General features: G+C 42.8%; 1 protein-coding gene and 1 non-coding gene across 2 annotated transcripts in view; both read right to left on the bottom strand.

The window, feature by feature from the left end:
• Positions 1 to 19,266, bottom strand: part of CERS5 (ceramide synthase 5) — a 659,392-nt gene that overhangs the window by 275,982 nt on the left and 364,144 nt on the right. Inside the window, exon 7 of the mRNA XM_069230878.1 lies at positions 15,641 to 15,769. Coding sequence (XP_069086979.1) covers positions 15,641 to 15,769 — 129 coding nt within the window. The remainder of the gene's footprint in view (positions 1 to 15,640; positions 15,770 to 19,266) is intronic.
• LOC138294365 (small nucleolar RNA SNORA64/SNORA10 family) lies at positions 5,187 to 5,304 on the bottom strand. The gene has a single exon (XR_011203381.1). It is a non-coding gene; the product is annotated as a small nucleolar RNA SNORA64/SNORA10 family (small nucleolar RNA).

Genomic DNA, 19,266 nt, shown 5'->3' with positions numbered 1-19,266 from the left:
ATAGGGGACAAAGGGGAGGTGGAGGAGGAGGAAAAGGAGAAGGGGAAAGGCAAGATGGCGGTATACAAGGCAGAGGAGGTGATGAACTGGTGACAGTCCCGGCACCATCTGCGGGTTGAAGGCCTCCTTGAAAGTCAGCTTCTGCTTGGGAGGATGGGCATTGTTGGCTTTTGGAAGAGGCTGAGCAAGGATCCACCCAGTTTGTGAGCTGGTGTGCGTCAAGCTCATCTTGAAGGTGCTGAAAGATAGGCTGATCTTGGTCTTCAGAGGCAGAGGAGGATGGCACTTTGGGTGCCAAGCATCTCAGCACCAAAGATAGTCTTTGGGCTGGTGGCACCGAAGTCGATTTCGGCTCTGAGGATGTCAATCTGAAGATGGCTTTCAGGGCGTCTTTGAACCCAGCACCAAAAGGTCATTGTGAGCTTAATAGTGGCCCTTGGTACGTCCTTTGGTGCTCAGAGCTGGGTAGGTGCTGGATTCGAAGCATGGTGACAGTGCCGACCATGACCTATGAGTGGTGGACCAAAAGCCTCTCGCTGGCTTCTGGTTTCAAAACTTGAGCCTCCTTGAGAGTGATGCACGGCTGCTGTTCAGTGCTGGAGATGTGTAGGAGGGGGTGGGGTGATCTTACACACTGCTGCAATCTTAGATGGACAATGTTGTGGAGACTCAATAAGTTCAGCTTCGGAGCTGGAGTTCTCTTGTAGCGAGAAAAAATTCCTCTCTACGGCAGAAGTACCCCGCTGCAGTTCTACTTCGACGTTCTATTGGCCAAATAGATCGAGTGCCATTGCTCTACTGATACACAATGGAGACAGATGTGAGGCGCAGAGCTAGATGGTAGTGCAAGGATTTATTTTTATTACAGAATGCGAGGTAAGCAATACAGGAGGCCTCATCATGCTCCAGGGGCAGAGAAAGGTTACAAAACTGATGGAGGTCTGTCCACAGTTACTTGGTGCGACATTTGGGGCTCTTTTGGGATGGAGTCCTTTCAGTCACAGATGAAACACTCAGGCATCGAACTACAGACACGGCCACAGAGAACAAAAGCCCCAAACGAGCAAGGAGAAGTCCAAGTTGTGGAAAAGGACAAGGGTATGTGACACTAAGACGAAGAGCAGACTCGACAATTGTTACACTGACAAGTCTACAGCAGTAGTTCCCAACCCTCTGACTTCTGTGGACCCCCACTTTATTAATACTGGAATCTAAGGACCCCCACTAAGACATTACTGAAAGCTGGGGACCTAATCTGTTAATACTATTTAATTTTCTAAGCAGCTGCGGACCCCCTGAGGAGGCTTCGTGGACCCCCAGGAGTCCCCAGACCACAGGTTGGGAATCGCTGGTCTACAGGATTCAAAAGGACACGGCATTAACACAACAAGGTGTCAACCCAGACCTTTGTAAGAATACTTCTAAACTAGAAATAAAAACAATCTAATGGAGCCGGTGCCCATGCACCATTACCAGCAATAGATGGAGTCACTAAACTTTGAGACTTGAAGACGTCTTCAAAGAAAATCAAGTTCCACATGTCCGAGCTCAACACTAGATGACAGAATTATGAACAACATTTCTACCTATAGCTACACATGCCATGAACACAGGCATTTTCGTCTAGCATTGAGCTATTCTACAAGTCTTTCTAATTTCACTGCCTCTAAAGTCTCTGAGCTGGGGTCAAAAGACCCCTTTACTTTGATCTTGGTTTCAAGACTGCCTGTGGCATTTCCAGTGTCTAAGTATTTATGTCCCTTTGGACATGTCAGTACCAGAGTTGATTGGAGATTGTCTCTCAGCTTCAATCTTTAGGCTTGGTTTCGGGCTAGAGAGTGGCAGTAGGCTCACCAGACTCCCTTCAGCTGGTTCAGGGCTAGATGCCGTGTGTTACTTGAAGTCATGCTTCTCCCCACAACAAAGTATTTTTCGATGCATTCTTTTCCATTCCCTTAATAGGTACTCAAGGACCTCAGTGTCTACCGCATAAGAGGTCCTGTTCACGTTCACTCCAAAGAGTCTTGTTCTTTGTCAGTCACACAACAATGTTTCAGGGCTTGGCATTCTCTCAGCGACCTGGGGTTCGGACTGTCCATGTAACTCTTCCTTAAAGTCGAGAATTTGTTCCGCAAAAAGGTATGGGGTGTTCTACAAAGCCTGATGGTGCATCCTCAAGTGTACCTAGCGTCTTTCTAAATGTATTTTTTCAATTGAAATAGACAAAAGCTACAATTCAACTACTGTGCCAATAACCTATGTGATATTTGACGAATGCTTTCCGGTACTGAAAAAAACAGCTGAACAGAATCACACCACATTTAGCAGAAAGTAAGAACTTTACTTAGAAAGCATGACTTTTCATTCGTTAGCATAAATCTGTTCTGCCATGTTTACGAAACGGACACTTTGGAAGTATTTAGGATTGGTAATCTAATTCAGGGGAGTACAAAACTGTTCAAAGATGTAGCATGTTGAATTACTTCAAATCAACAAAAATCGTAGGACAGTACCACAATGGCTGCATGATGTCATCAATGATGCCATTTAACATGTCATGAGATATAATATGTGAGATCATAAGCAATGCATGAAGGGCCACCAGTTATAAGTAGCTCAGTAAACCTGTGAATTTTAGTTTTGTTTTTTAAAAATAAGTTACCTTATTTCAACATTTATTTATGTCACTTTAATCTTGTGTTTCAGTGAAAAAGATACATTTCAATATACACACACACACACACACACACGTATGTATGTATGTATAACCTATAGTTGTAACTTTTCCCATCAACAAAGCATTTTTTGTTAATAACTTTGGCGTTGTTTGACGCTTCTTGACTACATTTTTAAAGCAGTACGCTAGTTAGTTCAGCTGCTGTCTGGAAATTTTAGGGTGAGTCATCAAGTGGGGGCCAGGAAAAAGGGGGGCAACAGGAGTCCCAAAACCCTTTTTCCCCCATACAGTGTCAACGGGGATTTTTCTTTTATTTATTTTTTTAACACGACTACAGCCTGAACTGCTGAAAGGATTTACACCACATTTTGGCAGAAAGCTAGATCTCGAAACAGAAAGATTTATTTTTGTTATTTGGAGTAGTTTTGGCATTATTAAAGAAATAAAAACAGATATCTAGGGGCACAAATCCTTTGCTGATCCGTAGGTACCCGTGGATCGAGGCGAAAAGCAAGGTCCTAGTTGGCTCACCGCAACCTGAAAGGAAAGTTGTGCCACCATTTTGTTTGTTGGCTAGGCCCTGGAGAAAAAACACAAATAAAACAAACATAAGGGGTCAGGATAGAGGTATCCTGACACCATAGGACATATGGAGGGGTTTTTGAGGAGCTTACTCCTCTGTATAAAAAAAAATATATATATATATATATATTTTTTTTTTTTTAAATTGGCCGATAGCACACAGCACAATCCCCAGTGCATGTAGTGGATCTGCAGATCTGAAGCCCAATGAAAAAAACGGGGAAAAAAACCCCACCATATCCCTGCCATGCACGGCCAATGGAAGTGTGAGGCAGTGACTGTATTAACACATGGTAACTATATATTACTTTACGTTAAAAACGCCATAGAAATTCACTGAAAAAAAACAAAAGGTTACATGGACGTTATAGTCAGGTTTTATCCACATAAAACAATAGAAATTCAGCATTTCCATTTATAGTTATACTTATCTGAAGAAACTATATATAACTTGTGCTATTAAGTAACTTTAGGCCATGAGTTATAGTTTCTCAACATAAGTATAACTGCAAGTATAGCTAGAACTACTGAGTTTCCATTTGTGTGGGTAGAGAGTGAACCTAACCAATGTCCCCGTAACCGTTTATATTTTTCAGGGAATTTTACACATGTATTTATATATTCAATAAAAACAGCCAAAGGTTACAGGGACGTTTTAACTAGCCTCACATTTTAAACATACAAAACCATAAAAATTAACCTGTTATAGAGTTATTACAAGTTACTATAACTCGCACCCGAAGGCAACTATAGCTTGAGTCCTGCCACACACAGTTATATGATCAATAATTTTACTGCTGATGTTAGTGACATTTTTAATGATGTTATCAAAGATGTCATGAGTGCTGTAATTTGTGGGATAATTAGAAGTGCATGGCGAGGGCGCGACTTATAGTTACCCTAGGGCACGAGTTATGGTTACTTGAAATAACTAACTTTATCAGCTAATTTTTTCTATGGCTCTGTACATTTAAAATGTGAGCCTAACTATAATGAAAAATTGTTTAATTCTTGTAAAAGACCCCTCACCCACCGATCTAGCTGGTGACATGCTTTATCATCGAGGTTCCACCCGGGGTGTCTAGCGCCTCTGGGTTGTGCTTCCATGCCTAACTACACCGGAGTGGGTCAAAGATTTTGGTGGAAGTGCACCTAAAATATGATGTAAGCATAAACTAGAAACAGTGTGATATTAAAATTGCCTAGAGGACGCACTTGTACTAATGAATCTTTTTAATACTGGTGCTCTCGGACAAGATTAAAAAGTAGGTATGTTACACCTGGAGCAATAATCTGCTTCTACATCTAATTTAAGTCTGACATGTTTCGGCCATTGACCTATGTGCCCCTAAGGGGTTAAACTGGCTTTCTTCAGTACCCGTTTTATGCTTTTCATCAGTTCACTAAGACTGATGCTAGTACAATATTCCGTTTACTCACGGATCCTTTTTTTTTTTTTTTTTTTTTTTTTAACAACTCTGTTCCATTTGAGAATCTAAAACAAAGAACAAAGACAACAGGCACATCCATAGTCACACTGTTGGCAGCAGTCAACTGGTGCCACCACCAGTCGTTCACCTCAAGACCAAGTCGAACCTCTTTGCCCCAAGGTATGCTTCCTTGTAATTTCCATTACTATATTTAGCCAATCCATTTAATTCACTGTTTACTTGCAGAAAATAAACACAATCTAAGTATCTTTTTATTTAGTGTTTGTAGCCCCCCCAGCCATAGTATGCACACTGAGCTACTCTGTTTTTTTAAGCTTTTCTTTTTTTTTTTTTTTAAAGCCCTTTATGGGCTATCTGGGACCGCAAGGGAGCCCTCAAGAGCTGCCTTCGGTTCCTACATGTTGTTTATCTCTTTATTTTATAACAGGCCCTTTACTGGCTATCTAGGACCGCTGGGGAAGCCTCAAGGCCTCCCCCACTGTCCCATTGCTTCAGCAACTGAGGAGCTGCTTTAAGCAGCAGCTCAGTGGTTGCTGAAGCAAACATTTTATCTCTGTTCCTTACACACATATCTGCGTGCAGGGGCCAGAGATGAAAACTCCACCTTCCGACAGCAAGACCTGTTTTACAGGTCTCGCTGTCAAAAACTAGGTTTGCTGTGGCTTGCCTGCAGCCACCGCTAACAGCTACGACCCAGGGTTGGGTACCCCAGAACAGGAGCCAGTCCTGGAGTGTGGCAGTCCCAAGGGCCATCAGTGGCTCCTCGAGGGGCCCCCTCCAACATAGGCATAGACCCAGGAAAGTGGTGTTTCCCTGGGGTAATGGGGGTCCGAAATTGACCCTTTTTACATTATGATGTGCCCCAGGGCACGTTGGTCCCCTTGGCTGTGATGAAGGCCTTTGGGACACCCCCACATATTAAATGCATTTTTGCCCTGAAGGGTGGTGGTCTCCGGGTGCATGGGGGAGCCACGCACTTCCCCTCCCATCCCCACTCAGGTTTCATTATAGCCCCAATGAGGTGGTGGTACCAGGAGAGGCCAGGAGATTCACCTAGTCCACCCGGGGGCTTGTTTAAAAACAAGCGCAGGAGCCCGCAAGTTTTTTTTTCCTTTTCATTTTTACCACAAATTCACAGTAATTATTTTTTAATGCTTTAAAGCCCTGGGGGTCTCTTTGGGACCCCCAGCACCAGAGCTAAGGGATCAGGGTGTTCGTCCCATGGCCCCTTTTGTATTTTGTAAACTTTTTTTCAGGGACTCAGCTTCAGCCAAGTCCCAGGAAGGCTGCCAACACTTCAACTGCTTCCAAATTTGGTATAATTTCATCCAGTAGTTTAGGCGCGATCTCTGTTCAAAATCCCTATGGGGAAAACGTGTTTTTGGCCGCCCATGCAGCAAGCACATGCACATGGGGCCTGAGAGCAAGGAAAAAGCAGCAAAAAGGAGGGACAAGCAGGCAGCAGGCACGCACACAAGGTGGCTGAAAGCAAAGAAAGCGGCAAGGAGGGACAGGCAGGCAGCAGACACACACAAGGGGGCTGCGAGCAAGGAGAAAGCAGTGAGAATGAGACCAAGGCAAGCTACAGGCAGCACAAAATGGAGCTGAGAATAAGAAGGCAGAGGGTGAAGAAGGGAAACCACGCAAGGAGCAGGCACGCACAAAATGGGGCTGAGGGCAAGGTGGAAGCAGTGAGACGGAGGAAAACGCAACCAGCAGGTTTTTTAAAAATGTAAAGTAAGATAGCCATCTCCACGTGTGGTGTGGAGTTGGGTGACACTGCAGCCACCCCCAAAGAAACCCCCATTACCCCCACCAGAAACCCCCCTGCCATGCACCGCCTTCGGGCACCACACCACCTGTTGCTCACAGAATTCACCAGTGACCAGCATGGGACTAGACATGCAAAGCTGACTACATGATGCAACAATATAAAGGGTGTCATTTTAAATAAGGTTGTTCTACTGTTTTTGGCAAAGGGTCAAAACATCAAAGTATAAAAAGAGGGCCATTTGGCTTTACCAAGGGGTCAGCACATCAACATATATAAAGCAGACCTCGTTTCTTTATCAAATAGTCAACAGAAATCATAAATATATATTTTATCAATTCACACATACCAATGAGTAATAAAGGTAAATTGTTAAACTATTTTCAATAAAGCCTTTAAAACAATACATTAACAGTTTTTAAAAAAAACATTTTTTCAGACCACAAAGTGCAGCCAAAGAACCAACCACAAGGTGCTATATTCAGCTGAACAGCATAGAGCTCCAACTCGGCGGGCTCTTAAAAAAAATATATATCTATCTCATACGCTCTCCAGAGGTCCAAAAAGATGCTCTCCATTAGATGGCATCTTTATTAAGACGTTGTAGGAGTACCTAGCCTTTCAATGAGAAGACTTGGGTGAAATTGTCCGCAAACTGTCTTGAAGCAGTGTTTGCTGCATTCAAAGCACAGTATATCATTAGAAATAGTCTTCACTTCTGTGCTCTTATTTTTTGTGGCTCAGGAATACATTGAACAATACCACAGATTTCCTCCCTTGGCATAGATCACATCTGCTCAACAGTTTGACAATTGCCTGCTATTTCCTGGCAGCAGAGGGTGCTACTGTCTGGCCATATGAGTCTTACCTTAGTCTAATTGTCAGGTGGAGGGTCATTACCACAGCTTGAGTCAAGGCATGGTTTGAAACCATACAGACCACCATCAAGTCTGACTGTGTGTGACACCCACCATAGATTGGGTCTTAGGGAGCTGCCTTATATTTACTCTCCACCTGCGGAGTACTTGATCCTATCTTAACAGAATATGAACATTTTCAGAACATTTTTAATACAGACTTCATCACAGGGAAATAGTTTTAATCTTCAATTCTGGTTAGTCTCGATAAGGTAGAAAATAAGTCACTTAACTGTAACTGCAGTTCTCCAGTATTGGATCTTTCATAGATTTAATACGTATTTCTACCACTCTGTTCAACTTAGTCTCTGAATAATTACATGGAAAATATTACAAACACTAAGGTATTTCAGTTTTACTTTTCTTTGATACTGGAAAACTTTTAAACTTACAAGAAAGACCTTTTTTCAAAGTTAGTGTTCATTTTTAAAAACCCATCTTATTCATGGTCCACAGGTAGCTTTCTATACCTGACAGCTGATCTCTGCAATTCTACCGTAATGGATGTTCTCACGTCTAGTTTTCCTTGTGGCTAGACTGCTGGAGCAATGGCTTTTCATTTTGACTCAAATACATTCAGACGCTGGTATGATGATTTAGATGTCTGTGCCCTGTCAGATGTTTAAATGGAAGACCTCAATTAAAATAGATTTTAAGTTTGAAGGTGTTGAAAATGTCTTGTGTGTGAAGTGAAGCATCTATACTTGACCCTATAGGTTTCTGAGGGATTTTATGAGTTCCAAGTCTTAGCTCCTGGGGCCTATAAGTATGAATAACTCTGATGGTCTTGATTCATAGTGATTAGCTTGAACAATTCTCTATATAATTTCTCCCTGCCCTTTCGATGTCTTTTTTGAATTCTTATTCAAGAACCCATTATAGTTATTTGGTAGAATTCCTTTGAACCATCCTAGCTTAATGTGCTGAGCGTCTTTCCATTCGGACTCGACTGGTCTTTTACATAAAAAGGCTTTGCACATCTTATACATTATCGTTGATGTAGTCCCAAGATAAAGCGTATAGACCTTGTGATCTTTTCAGTTGTAGCAGCTATTTCAGGATATTCATTTTTCTCCTAATTATCCCACACCCCTTCCAAATACAGCAAGTAATGCATCATTCTCATACTACGTCCTAACAACTCAGTGCCGGATAGCTTTATGAGCCTCTGAAAATCAGTAAATACCAGTATGCAAACTTTGGCCCACGTGAATAATGCCGATTGACATTTGTCCCGCCTGCACTGTAGTGCATAATTTAGTAACGCTGTAGCTATATGCAGCGAAATGCCTGTGGGGAGGGGAGCGGGGACAGTGGTGACACATACACACACACCAACGGCCCGTACAAATCAAAGAAAAATGGCAATCACTGTAGGGCAAACACCAGCGGCCGTGTGTGGGTGTTTGTTCCGCAGTGGAATGCCTACATATTATCAATACCATATTTCAAATATAATGCTCATCAACTACTACACTGATATTCTACTTTTCTGGGAAGAACAGATCGCCAAATTTTCCGAGGTCTATGAGAGGGCAGTTCATCCACTCCAGGGTTTTGCTCTTTATTATGGGACTTTTAGTCTGGCTTATCCTGTTTTAACATCATAACTACAAATCCTAGTTTGAAAAGCAAAACAAATATCTCAAAGAACTGGAAGAGCTTTTCACATATGGACCAGGAAAACATGAAAGCTCTGGTTTAGTGTCTTAGCCTTAGTTAACAGTAGTTCAACAGAGTACTCAAATTTGAACCTGGTAAAAGGAAAGAATTCATCTCAAGTGCAGTGTGCGCCTCTCTGCACAGTGTGAATTGGTGAACATGACTGCTAATCATTTGATGCATGCACATCTGAACCCAAAACACTTATAAAAAAAAAAAAACTACAAAATTCCAAATGCAACACTAGATGGCAGGAGTGCACAGTATTTGGATACACAAAACGCATGATGCAACATAATGTCAGTTCGTAACCAAGAACCCAGGCAGCGAAAGCTGCTAAAAGTGTAATAGCTCTGGCAAATTCAAAGACTATAGCCTTCATAATGTGCATGCCAAGGTATTGGCTTTGTCAACGCTCGTTTGTAAAATATTGTTCACTAAAGGAAAAAATAAAAATTCAAAATACTGGATATGTCCTTTTCAGTCACTCTTAAGTAGTAGTAGTAGTATTCTTTATTCGGTTAATACAAAAACAATAAAAGCACAGATATATACAATTAAGCATATAATAAAATCTATTCAAAGTTAATACCGTACGCAGCAAAATTCCAGTTAAAAAGTAATTAAGAACATTCACACCTAGGCATTGGTTCGTATGCAAAATCACAAAAGAGCCACTATAAAGTGCTGATGTGTTAAAGGAAACCTGGAGTACTAACCCCTCATTAAATAACAGCACCTAATTATATCTTGCCAGCAGAAAGTTTGCATCAATAATTCTTTCCTGTTACATCATTAATAAGATCAATATCGCATTTTATGAAACTGGTCTAAAATACATAATGCAATTGATTTCTCAAGTGCGGGTGCAAAAATTCAGTACAGATCATTGGGAAAAGATCAATAAAACAATGAATGGGACAGGACTCTAATACATATGTGTACTAGATTCCTAAAGTGCAAGAGCAAACATTAGGTACAAAGCATTGGCAACAAGTCCATTGCACATCCTGTCACATCCTGACACTTTTACAAGTTCATAAACCCTGTACAGATACTTCTTAGGATTCTAATGATAGTCTTCAAGTGTTTCACGGAAAGAAAACGATAAATCGAGATAAGCCACCTTCTCCTATAAGCAGTGTATCTAGGGCAAAAAATAAAAAACATTCTTCTGTTTCACAGCTAGACTCTCAGGATGGACATTTTGCGGAAAAATTGAGACCATTCCATCTATTGAAATAACATTTACTGGCAATATATCATATCTGAATTTTATATACAAAGGCTTTGCTAGAGGGGGTTCAATTTTGTTCAGAAATTCCTCACAGTGTGTTTGGCCTTTAAAATTCAAGAACCTCCCTGTTAGCTCCCCAACTGCACTGTGATTTAACCAAAGTCCATTAATACTGAGCCAGTACCTCATTCTGAGGTACTTCAACGTATTCCTTTGTATACACCCAGGGTTTGACCAAAGGTTACTCAAGCCCAGTCTGAATAACCACTGTTTAACATATTTGAACCAAGGTATATTTTCCTTAGTATCAAGTGCAAGCATCTCAAAAAAGCATTACCTTTGGCGGAACAGTAGGTTATTAGACCAAACTCAGATCCAACAGGCTAGCAGTCTAATGCTACCACATGCGCTATGTTTTTAAACCAAGGTCCGAGCGGATAATGATTAGTGGTGCATTCTTAAGTAGCCCAAGGACCGATCTCAAACATATTCTCTGTTATTTCAATAGTCCTAAATTGTTAAATCCCCATATCTCTGCACCATTCAACACAGCTCCAATAACTTTAGCCCAACAGACCTCAAAATCTTGAGTGACTGGCCTGAATTTAGATACCTTCCAGATTGAAGGTCCTAGGCTTTCAGCGCTGCCAATAATTCTGTAGAAGCTGAACGGCCTGCGTTTGGGAGGATCACCTGACGTAGGAAGTCCACACATTAGTTTAAATTACATATGCATGAAACACACCCCGATTCTACAGTACTCTTGGTTTTGTGACGACTAGGCAACTTTTTCTTTTTGGTCCTGAAGAAACAAAGCTAAATCCGTAGGGACATCTGTGGGGTGAAACATGTTGACCTTACTCTGTAGTATTAACATGCACAGACACTTGTAGAGAGGGTAGGAACGTCACTTCCCATAGCCTTCTCTCCCTGTTGTTAACCTTGGCATAGGTACTGTTTGTTTGAACTAAAGGTGATTCCAGTACCCATAACCAATTTTAACTTCACATTCCCCAGTCCCTCACTAGACTACACCTTAAGATTCATAGTACTACTCACTGCACTACTCCAAATAATCTCTGGCAAAGAGCCATCTTGTGGGGCCTGTCAGGCATTGCAGCACCATCCTGACGAGGAGCAAGCCTGATGATAAAGCATGTCACTAATAGGTGGATGAGGGCTCTTGCTCTGCACTAGTGATGTGTCTTGGGTGACATCTGTGCTCCCCTAGTTGGGTTTGTAGAACATACTTACAGAACAATGTCCTCAGTTTTTGGTGTGCTGATTTTAGATAACTTCAGTTTTTTCATAAGGGCTGAGCTTACATGTTGGAGTGACAACTAAGATTTTCACACCCAGATGAGTGTGCTTGTAAACCTAACCACCAAATAATCAAATTTAACAGTCACTCAAAGTACATCTTCTGCCTCAAACTCTGTAAACTTTGAGCGTGGCAGAATTTCCCTACCTAAGGGTCATAAAAACATTTAAGTGACAAGGCAAGGGTTTTCGTGCAATATGTGATATGTAGGAGATAAAACAAAAACAACCCTTGAGGTTTGACTCTTCAGTTTCTATATTTTTACAGACAAGCTGGTAGGAAACAACACGGGGCAAATATTTGAGGGGATAAGGTGCATAAGGGTGAGTGCAAAAAGAAAAGATATGTATTCTCAGAGCGAGGAATGAAAAAGATTATGTTATTTATCCTGCAAGCTTCTATTCATGGCATATAGTGCCGTAGATTCGATGTTCTGCATACTTCTGCCATCTAGTGTTGGGTACAGATGTCTGCAAGTTGTTTTTCTTCGAAGAAACTGTTGAGTCTCGAGGTAAAGTGACACCTCCTCTCGGTGACACTGTGCATGGGCATCAATTCCATTGCTGGATTGTTTTCCCGCAATCGGCTGAGAATGGAGTTTGTAACACTCCGTTCAAAGAGATGTCTATGCATATGAATTATAAGATAATAATGCAACAGCCACGGGCATCTGGGGAACAGGGCGGGCACATGTGAATCTACAGCACTACATGCCACGAACAGATGCTTACAGGGTAAATTGCAATCCATTCAATGGCATGTGGGGCTGAAAATACACATGCTCTGCACAGACTGTAAAGCAGTGCCCTCCAAAAGCGGTGGCTTACCCTGTGGGATTTGCAGCTGTCTGAAAAAGAATACGAAGCAGAGCTTGTCCAACATTTGCCTGTTGTCGTGCTAGTACATCCACACAACAATGTTTCGTGTAAATGTGTGCGGATTTGACCATGTGACTGCTTTGCAAATGTCAGCTAATGCTATATTACCCAAAAAAGCCATAGATGCACCTATTTTGCGAGTTGAGTGTGCACTAGGAGCTATGTGTAGAACTCTTTTGGCTTTTGAATAGCAAGTTTGAATACATTTAATTATTCATCTTGAGACACCTGTTTTAGATATAGCTTTCCCTGTGTATGGAGGTGAGAAAGCAACAAAGAGGTGTTTAGTTTTATGAAGATCTTTAGTTCTATCAATATGATACTTTCGAGCTCTTAACATTTAAGGTATGTAGAGCTCCTTCTGTAACTGAACCAGGGTGTGGAAAGAACACCAGTAATTCAACTGAGTGATTTAGGTGAAAGATGGAAACAACCTTTGGAAGAAGTGTTGGCTTGGTACAGATGTACTTGGAAAAAGGTTCCTCCAAGGTTAATGCCCGGAGCTTAGTCTTAGTGAAGAGATAGCTACTACAAATGCTACTTTCTAAAATTGGAGTGGACAGTTATGCAAAGGCTCAAACGGTGGTCCCATAAGTCTAGTAAATACAATGTTAAGGTTCCATATTGGTGCTTGAGGTATCCTAGGAGGACAACCCCTTTTCAGACTTTCCATAAATGCCTTAATTACAGGTATTTTGAACAACATTATGTGTTGCCTGTTTTGCAGATATGTGGCAACTGCTGCAAGGTGCAATCGTACTGAAGTGTACGCTAACCAACAAGTTTGTAAATGCAGTAAATAGCAAACAATATTTTGAATAGTTGCATTAAACAGATCAATCTGTTTATTTTGGCAACAGAAAACAAACCTTTTGCATTTAGCCGCATAACATGCTCTTGTTCTGGGTTTGCGTGCTTCAAGAACGGTCATGCATTCTGGAGGTAATTTTAAGTATCCAAGCTCTATGACCTCAGGAGCTAAATCACAAGATTGAGTTCTTTGGGATTTGGGTGCCTGAATTCTCCATGGTTGTGTGTGAGAAGCTCGGGGTGTAAGGGAAGCTTCTTGTGGGGGAACTACTGATCGCTTGATTAGTGTCGTTAACCATGGTTAGCATGCCCAAGTTGGAGTTACTAAAATGAGAGGTGTGCCTGAGCTTCCTCACCACAAATGTAAGAAGAGGAGGAAAAGCGTAGGCAAATATCCCTGACTAACTCATCCCTACAGCATTGCCCTTGGAAAGTGGTTGTGGGAGCCTGGAAGCTAAGATTGGGCATTTTGAGCTGTCTGCTGTTGCGAACAGGTCTGTGTGTGGAAACCCCCACCAATGGAAATATGTTTGAAGGAATTGAAGGTGGAGTTCCCATTCGTGGACTTAATGCCACATCCTGCTGAGCAGGTCGGCAAAGTCGTCGTCCATTCCCAGGAGGTGCTCCGCTAACAAGTAAATGTGATGCTGAATTGCCAGATTGTCTGAGATAGTCGTGACAACTGTAGAGAGTGTGCTGTGCCCCCCCCCCCCCCCAAATCCTTCCCTTCATTTGTGCAAATAAAATATGGCTGCTGTGTTGGCCATGCTGACCACGACAATCTTGCCTTGCAGAGGAACCAGAAAAGCTTTGAGTGTTAGATGAATGGATTAGAGTTCCAAGTAACTGATATGTAGGGCTTAGTGTCCTACAATCCTTGTATTGAAAGGTTGTTTAGGTGAGCACACCAACCTGTGAGGAATGTGTCTGCTGTGAGAGTGATTTTGGGAACAGGGTCAAGAAACAGCAGACCTTTTGTTAGATTCTATGTGTTCCACCAGTGCAGAGAATAGTGAGAGCAGAGGTCTACCAACACTGGATCTTGTAGCTGACCCTGTGCATGAAACCATCGACTCGCCAGACACTTCTGCAACAGACGCATGTGTAGCCATGCATGTGGCACTATTGCAATACAAGATGCCATCATACCTAGAATTCTCTGAACTGTCCTTACTGGAATTTGTTGGTTGGGGTATACCGGTTGCAGCAGTTTTGTTATATTTTGAATCCTGACTGCATTTTGGTATACTAACTGAGTATTTAGAACAGCTCCTAGATATGGCTGTATCTGAGATGGCTGGAGGTGGGATTTCTGTATGTTGATGGTAAATCCTAACTGGTGAAGGAGAGGAAGTGTTGTCTGTGTATGTTGTAGACACTGCTGGAGTGAATTGGACTTGATGAGTCAATCGTCCAGATATGGGAAGAAACAAATACTTTGTCTGCTTAGATGTGCTGCAACTAACGCAAGGCATTCTGTTAAGACACAAGGAGCAGTTGTTACTCCAAAAGGGAGTACCTTGAACTGATAATGCCTTCCTTATATGACCAATCTAAGGTATTTTCCGTGTGCTAGATGTATCGTGATGTGGAAATATGCATCCTTTAGATCTAGTGCAGACATGAAGTCTTCTTGTTGTAACAGAGGTTTCACACCTTGGAGGGTGACCATATGAAAGTGCTCTGACAGGATGTAATGATCTGAGATCTAGAATTGGTCAAAGTGGACTGTCCTTTTTGGGAAAAAGGAAGTATAGTGAGCATACTTCTGTTCTTCTTTGATGAATAAGTACCAGCTCTATTGCGCCTTTCTGAAGGAGAGCCTGTACTTCCTGGTTTAACAATTCTAAGCGTTCTACAGAAAGTCTGTTTAGTTTGAAGGTGCATTGATGAGCTCCAGGCAATAACCATGTTGGACAGTATCCAACACTCACTGATTTGTTATGTTTAGCCAGTTGGAAAATAACTACTGTAGGTGTCCCGACAAGTGTTGGGTGATCGAGGGAATGAGAAGAGAGTCACTGCTTTGATGTATGAGTGGAAGCACCTCAGACAGCTAAAAGGTCTCTGTTGGCGAAACATAAAACTGATTCACCATCTTCCTACAAGTGCCGTCCAACATCTGGATAAGCTGTAAAAGCATGGTAAGCAAGATGAAAACCTATGCTCACAAGCACATCACCATAGTATACATGTTTATGGTGATAACAGTAATTGCCAACTGTAAGCCATAGGCGTTCAGTAGCAAATCATAGCTTACCAATCTGCACCATAGTCAATTTAATACAGCACCAGCATGGATCAGACTTTTTTCATGAAAAAACAAAAACTCACCTCTAAAAAGAAGTCGGAAGCATCATGTAGACACATTACCAGCGTACCCACTCGCACCATATTGTTCACATAGGAAAAGGAGATGAGGCCAATTGTAGCCAAGTGGTGGACAAACATGATCAAGAAATCCTGTAGATGAGAGAGAACGCAAACCTGAAAATCATACAACCATACTAAACTTTCCTTTATCTTTAAGTAAATGAGATCCCCAACTACATTCACACAGTAGTAATTAGTACACAAAGGCCATCGAAGAGGCTCATCTCTTCACAGAAAAAATAGCCAAGGGAAACTCAAAAAAATAACATGTTGCTTACCTTTAACTACAGTTCTCCACTATTTTTTTCATATACTCACCTGCTTGAATATTCCACATAGTCAGACTGCAAATCCTTGGAGGAAATCAACATGTATATAGTTGTGTCCATAGACACTTAGTTAACATTGTCAACAGCCACACACTACTTACAGTCCAACTGCTTCATTTGGTGACCAAACTTTGGGCCATGAACTGACAACACACAGGTCAACTCCTTTTAGAGGTTCCAACGGTTAAAGTTTACAGCTTGTCAAAAGTAAATAACTTCTAGGAAAATGGGTAAGATGGTGGGGTGTGCATGTGAATTTATGACAAATATCAAACATGGGGAACTGCAGTTAAAGTAACTTTTCTTTTCCAGCAATGATTTAATACATTCACACCTGTTAAGTAAGATCAGCAAAGCAGAAGGTGAAGACAAACAAGCATTAGCAAAGCCAATAGGTCTCGCCTATGCAAGAGCTATTGGACAATGTGTTTAAGCCATGATGTACACCAGCCTGACTGCTATTCAGCATGGCTAAAAAATTAGGGGGGTAAAGGAGAGTTGTGTGGAGTGTTGTTAAGTGGAGTAGACTTGAGTGTCATGGAGGGAGCAGAGTGCCGTAAAGTGGAAAGGCGCAGAGTTGAATAGAGTACAGTAATAAAGTGGAGCAGAGTGTTGTAGCATGTTATGGAGTGGGATAAACGGTGTTGCACAGAGTGGAGTAGTGTCAGGAGGGGAGTGCTATATAGCAGAGTGGATTGCAAGTAGAGTAAAGTGTCATGAAGAGGCATAGAGGGAGTTACGTGAAGCATCGTAGAGTGGAGCAGTGTTGTACAGAGGCAGAGTGGAGTAACATGTTGCAGAGTGGCAGAGCACGGTGTCAAGGAGGAGTAGAGTTTAATGCAGTAGCACATTAGAGAGGAGTATCGCACAGTGAAGAGTTGCAAAGTGGCGAAAGTGAAGAGGTGTAAAGTACAGTGGTGCAGCGTACAGAGGCACAGAATGCATTGGTGTTGAGTAAAGTGGTGCAGAGTGCACTGGCATATAGGGCAGTGACAGAGTAGAGTGCAGCAGTATTGACTGCAGTGGCGTAGAGTAGATTCTTAAAGAGTAGAGTGAAGTGAAGTGACAGAGTGGAGTGGTGCAAGGAAGAGTGGGGGAGACCAGAGTGATGCAGAGCAGAGAGGAGTGGTCTTGACCAGAGAGATGTAGAGTGCAGTGGAACAGAGTGGTGGGGGAGATGAGTGCTAGTGTTGTAAAACGCTGGGGTATAGGGCAGAGTGGTACAGTACATTGATGTAAAGTGACGCAGAGTGCAATGGTGTAGAGTGCATTGAGGACATGTTGCAGGGTATAATAAAGGGGCGCACAATGCATTGGAGCAGAGCAGATTGACAGTACAGTGGCGTACAATGCAGTGGTTGACAGTAGACTGGCGTAGAGTATAGCAGAGCAGAGTGTAGTAGAGTGCAGTAGAGTTAACGTTTTGTGGAGTACAGTGCAGTAGAGTTGTGCAAGGTTGAGTGTAGCAGGTTAAAGTGCAGTAAAGTGGTGCAGCATGGAGTGCAGTAGAGTGGTGCAGGGCACAGTGTAACGAAGTAGATGAGTGCAGAGTAGATTGTAGCGGAGTGTATAGTGCTGCACAGTACAGTGTACTGCAGCAGAGTGGTGCATTGTGTCAGAGTGCAGTAGTGCACAGTAGATTAGAGTTGCATAGAGCAGTGGTTTTAAACCTTCTGAGCCCTGTTACTGAGTATGGGGACCCCAATGAGTCATTTCCGGAAACTGTGAACCCCAGTCTAAGCAATTTCAATGATTTGAACCTCACAAAAATACGATAAGCATTCATCAAGCAAATACACAAATACATTAACATTTTATTTCATTAACTCCTTAGCTGCGGCCTCCCCAATCGCCCCCCCCCCGAGGGCAGGACCCTTTTTGGCTATTTGGGGAAGTTCGCGCTGAGTCTTTCATATCTTTTTGTCCACATAAGCTATACACGTCAAAATTGCGTACAAGAGGCTAACAAGTCTAACAAAGGTTCTCCCCTCCGCAGGAAGAGACCTTGTGCCACCTCCGGATGGAGACGCCATTCATGATCAACCACGCATCGTCGGCTGAGTTAGTCTGCTCTGGCATTCAAGGCGCCTGCCAGGTGTTGAACCACCAGGGAAATGCCCTGATGTTCCAGCCAAGTCCAGAGGAGAAGGGCCTCTTGACAAAGGGTCCACGACCCCACTCTGCCTTGTTTGTTGCAATACCAGATGGGGGTTGTGTTGTCTGTGAACACCTGCACTGCTTTCCCCTTGAGGGAGGGAAGAAATGCTTTTATTGCTAGTCGAATCGCTCGGAGCTCCAGATGATTGATATGGAGCCCAGTTTCCACCGGAGACCAGATGCCTCTGATTTCCACCTCTCCCATGTGGCCACCCCATCCCAGGAGTGACTCATCTGTCACGACCGTAAGATCTGGCTGGAGAAAGGAGAAGGATCTGCCCTTGACCCAATCCTGATTCGTTAACCACCACTGCAGGTCTCTCGCAGTTCCTTCTGAGATCTGGACCTTGTCGGAGAGATTCCCCTGATGCTGCGCCCACTGGCACTTCAGGTCCCACTGCAAAGCCCATATATGCCATCTGGCATTTTGAACCAGCAGGATGCAGGAGGCCATGCGGCCCAGCAGCCTCAGATTCATTCTCACCGAAATCCAGGACAGAGGCTGAAACATCGGTATCTTAGCCCGAATATCCTGGACTCGCTTTTCAGGAGGATATGCCCGAAACGGCACTGTATCCAGAACAGCTCAGATGAAAGGGAGCATCTAAGGAGGAGTCAGGGGTGACTTTGGTGACTTCGGCATGTTGATAGTGAACCCCAGTGAATGCAAAAGGTTTGCCGTAGTCTGGAGGTGGGAGACGACTGTCTGGGGCGAATTTGTCTTCAACAGCCAATCGTCGAGGCAGGGGAAGACTGGGACCCCTAACCTGCGCAGATGAGCCGCCACCACTACCATCACTTTTGTGAACAACCGAGGGGCACTGGAAAGGCCATAGGGGAGCAATGTAAACAAAGTGCTTGTGACCTACTACGCATCGTAGTTAACGTCTGTGGGCCAGCAAGACAGCAATGTGGAAATATGCGTCATGCACATCCAACACTACCATCCAGTCTCCGGGATCCAGGGCAGATATGACCTGAGCCAATGTCAACATTTTGAACTCCTCCATTTTGAGGAAGAGATTGAGGGATCGAAGATCTAATATAGGCTGAAGACTTTTGTCCTTTTTCGGAACCAGAAAGTAGCAGGAATAGCAACCA

The sequence above is a fragment of the Pleurodeles waltl genome, chromosome 4_2, assembly GCF_031143425.1.
Source record: "Pleurodeles waltl isolate 20211129_DDA chromosome 4_2, aPleWal1.hap1.20221129, whole genome shotgun sequence".
Lineage (NCBI taxonomy): Eukaryota > Metazoa > Chordata > Amphibia > Caudata > Salamandridae > Pleurodeles > Pleurodeles waltl.
The sequence above is the reverse complement of the archived record's forward strand: the minus strand, read 5'-3'. Positions and strand labels throughout refer to the sequence as shown.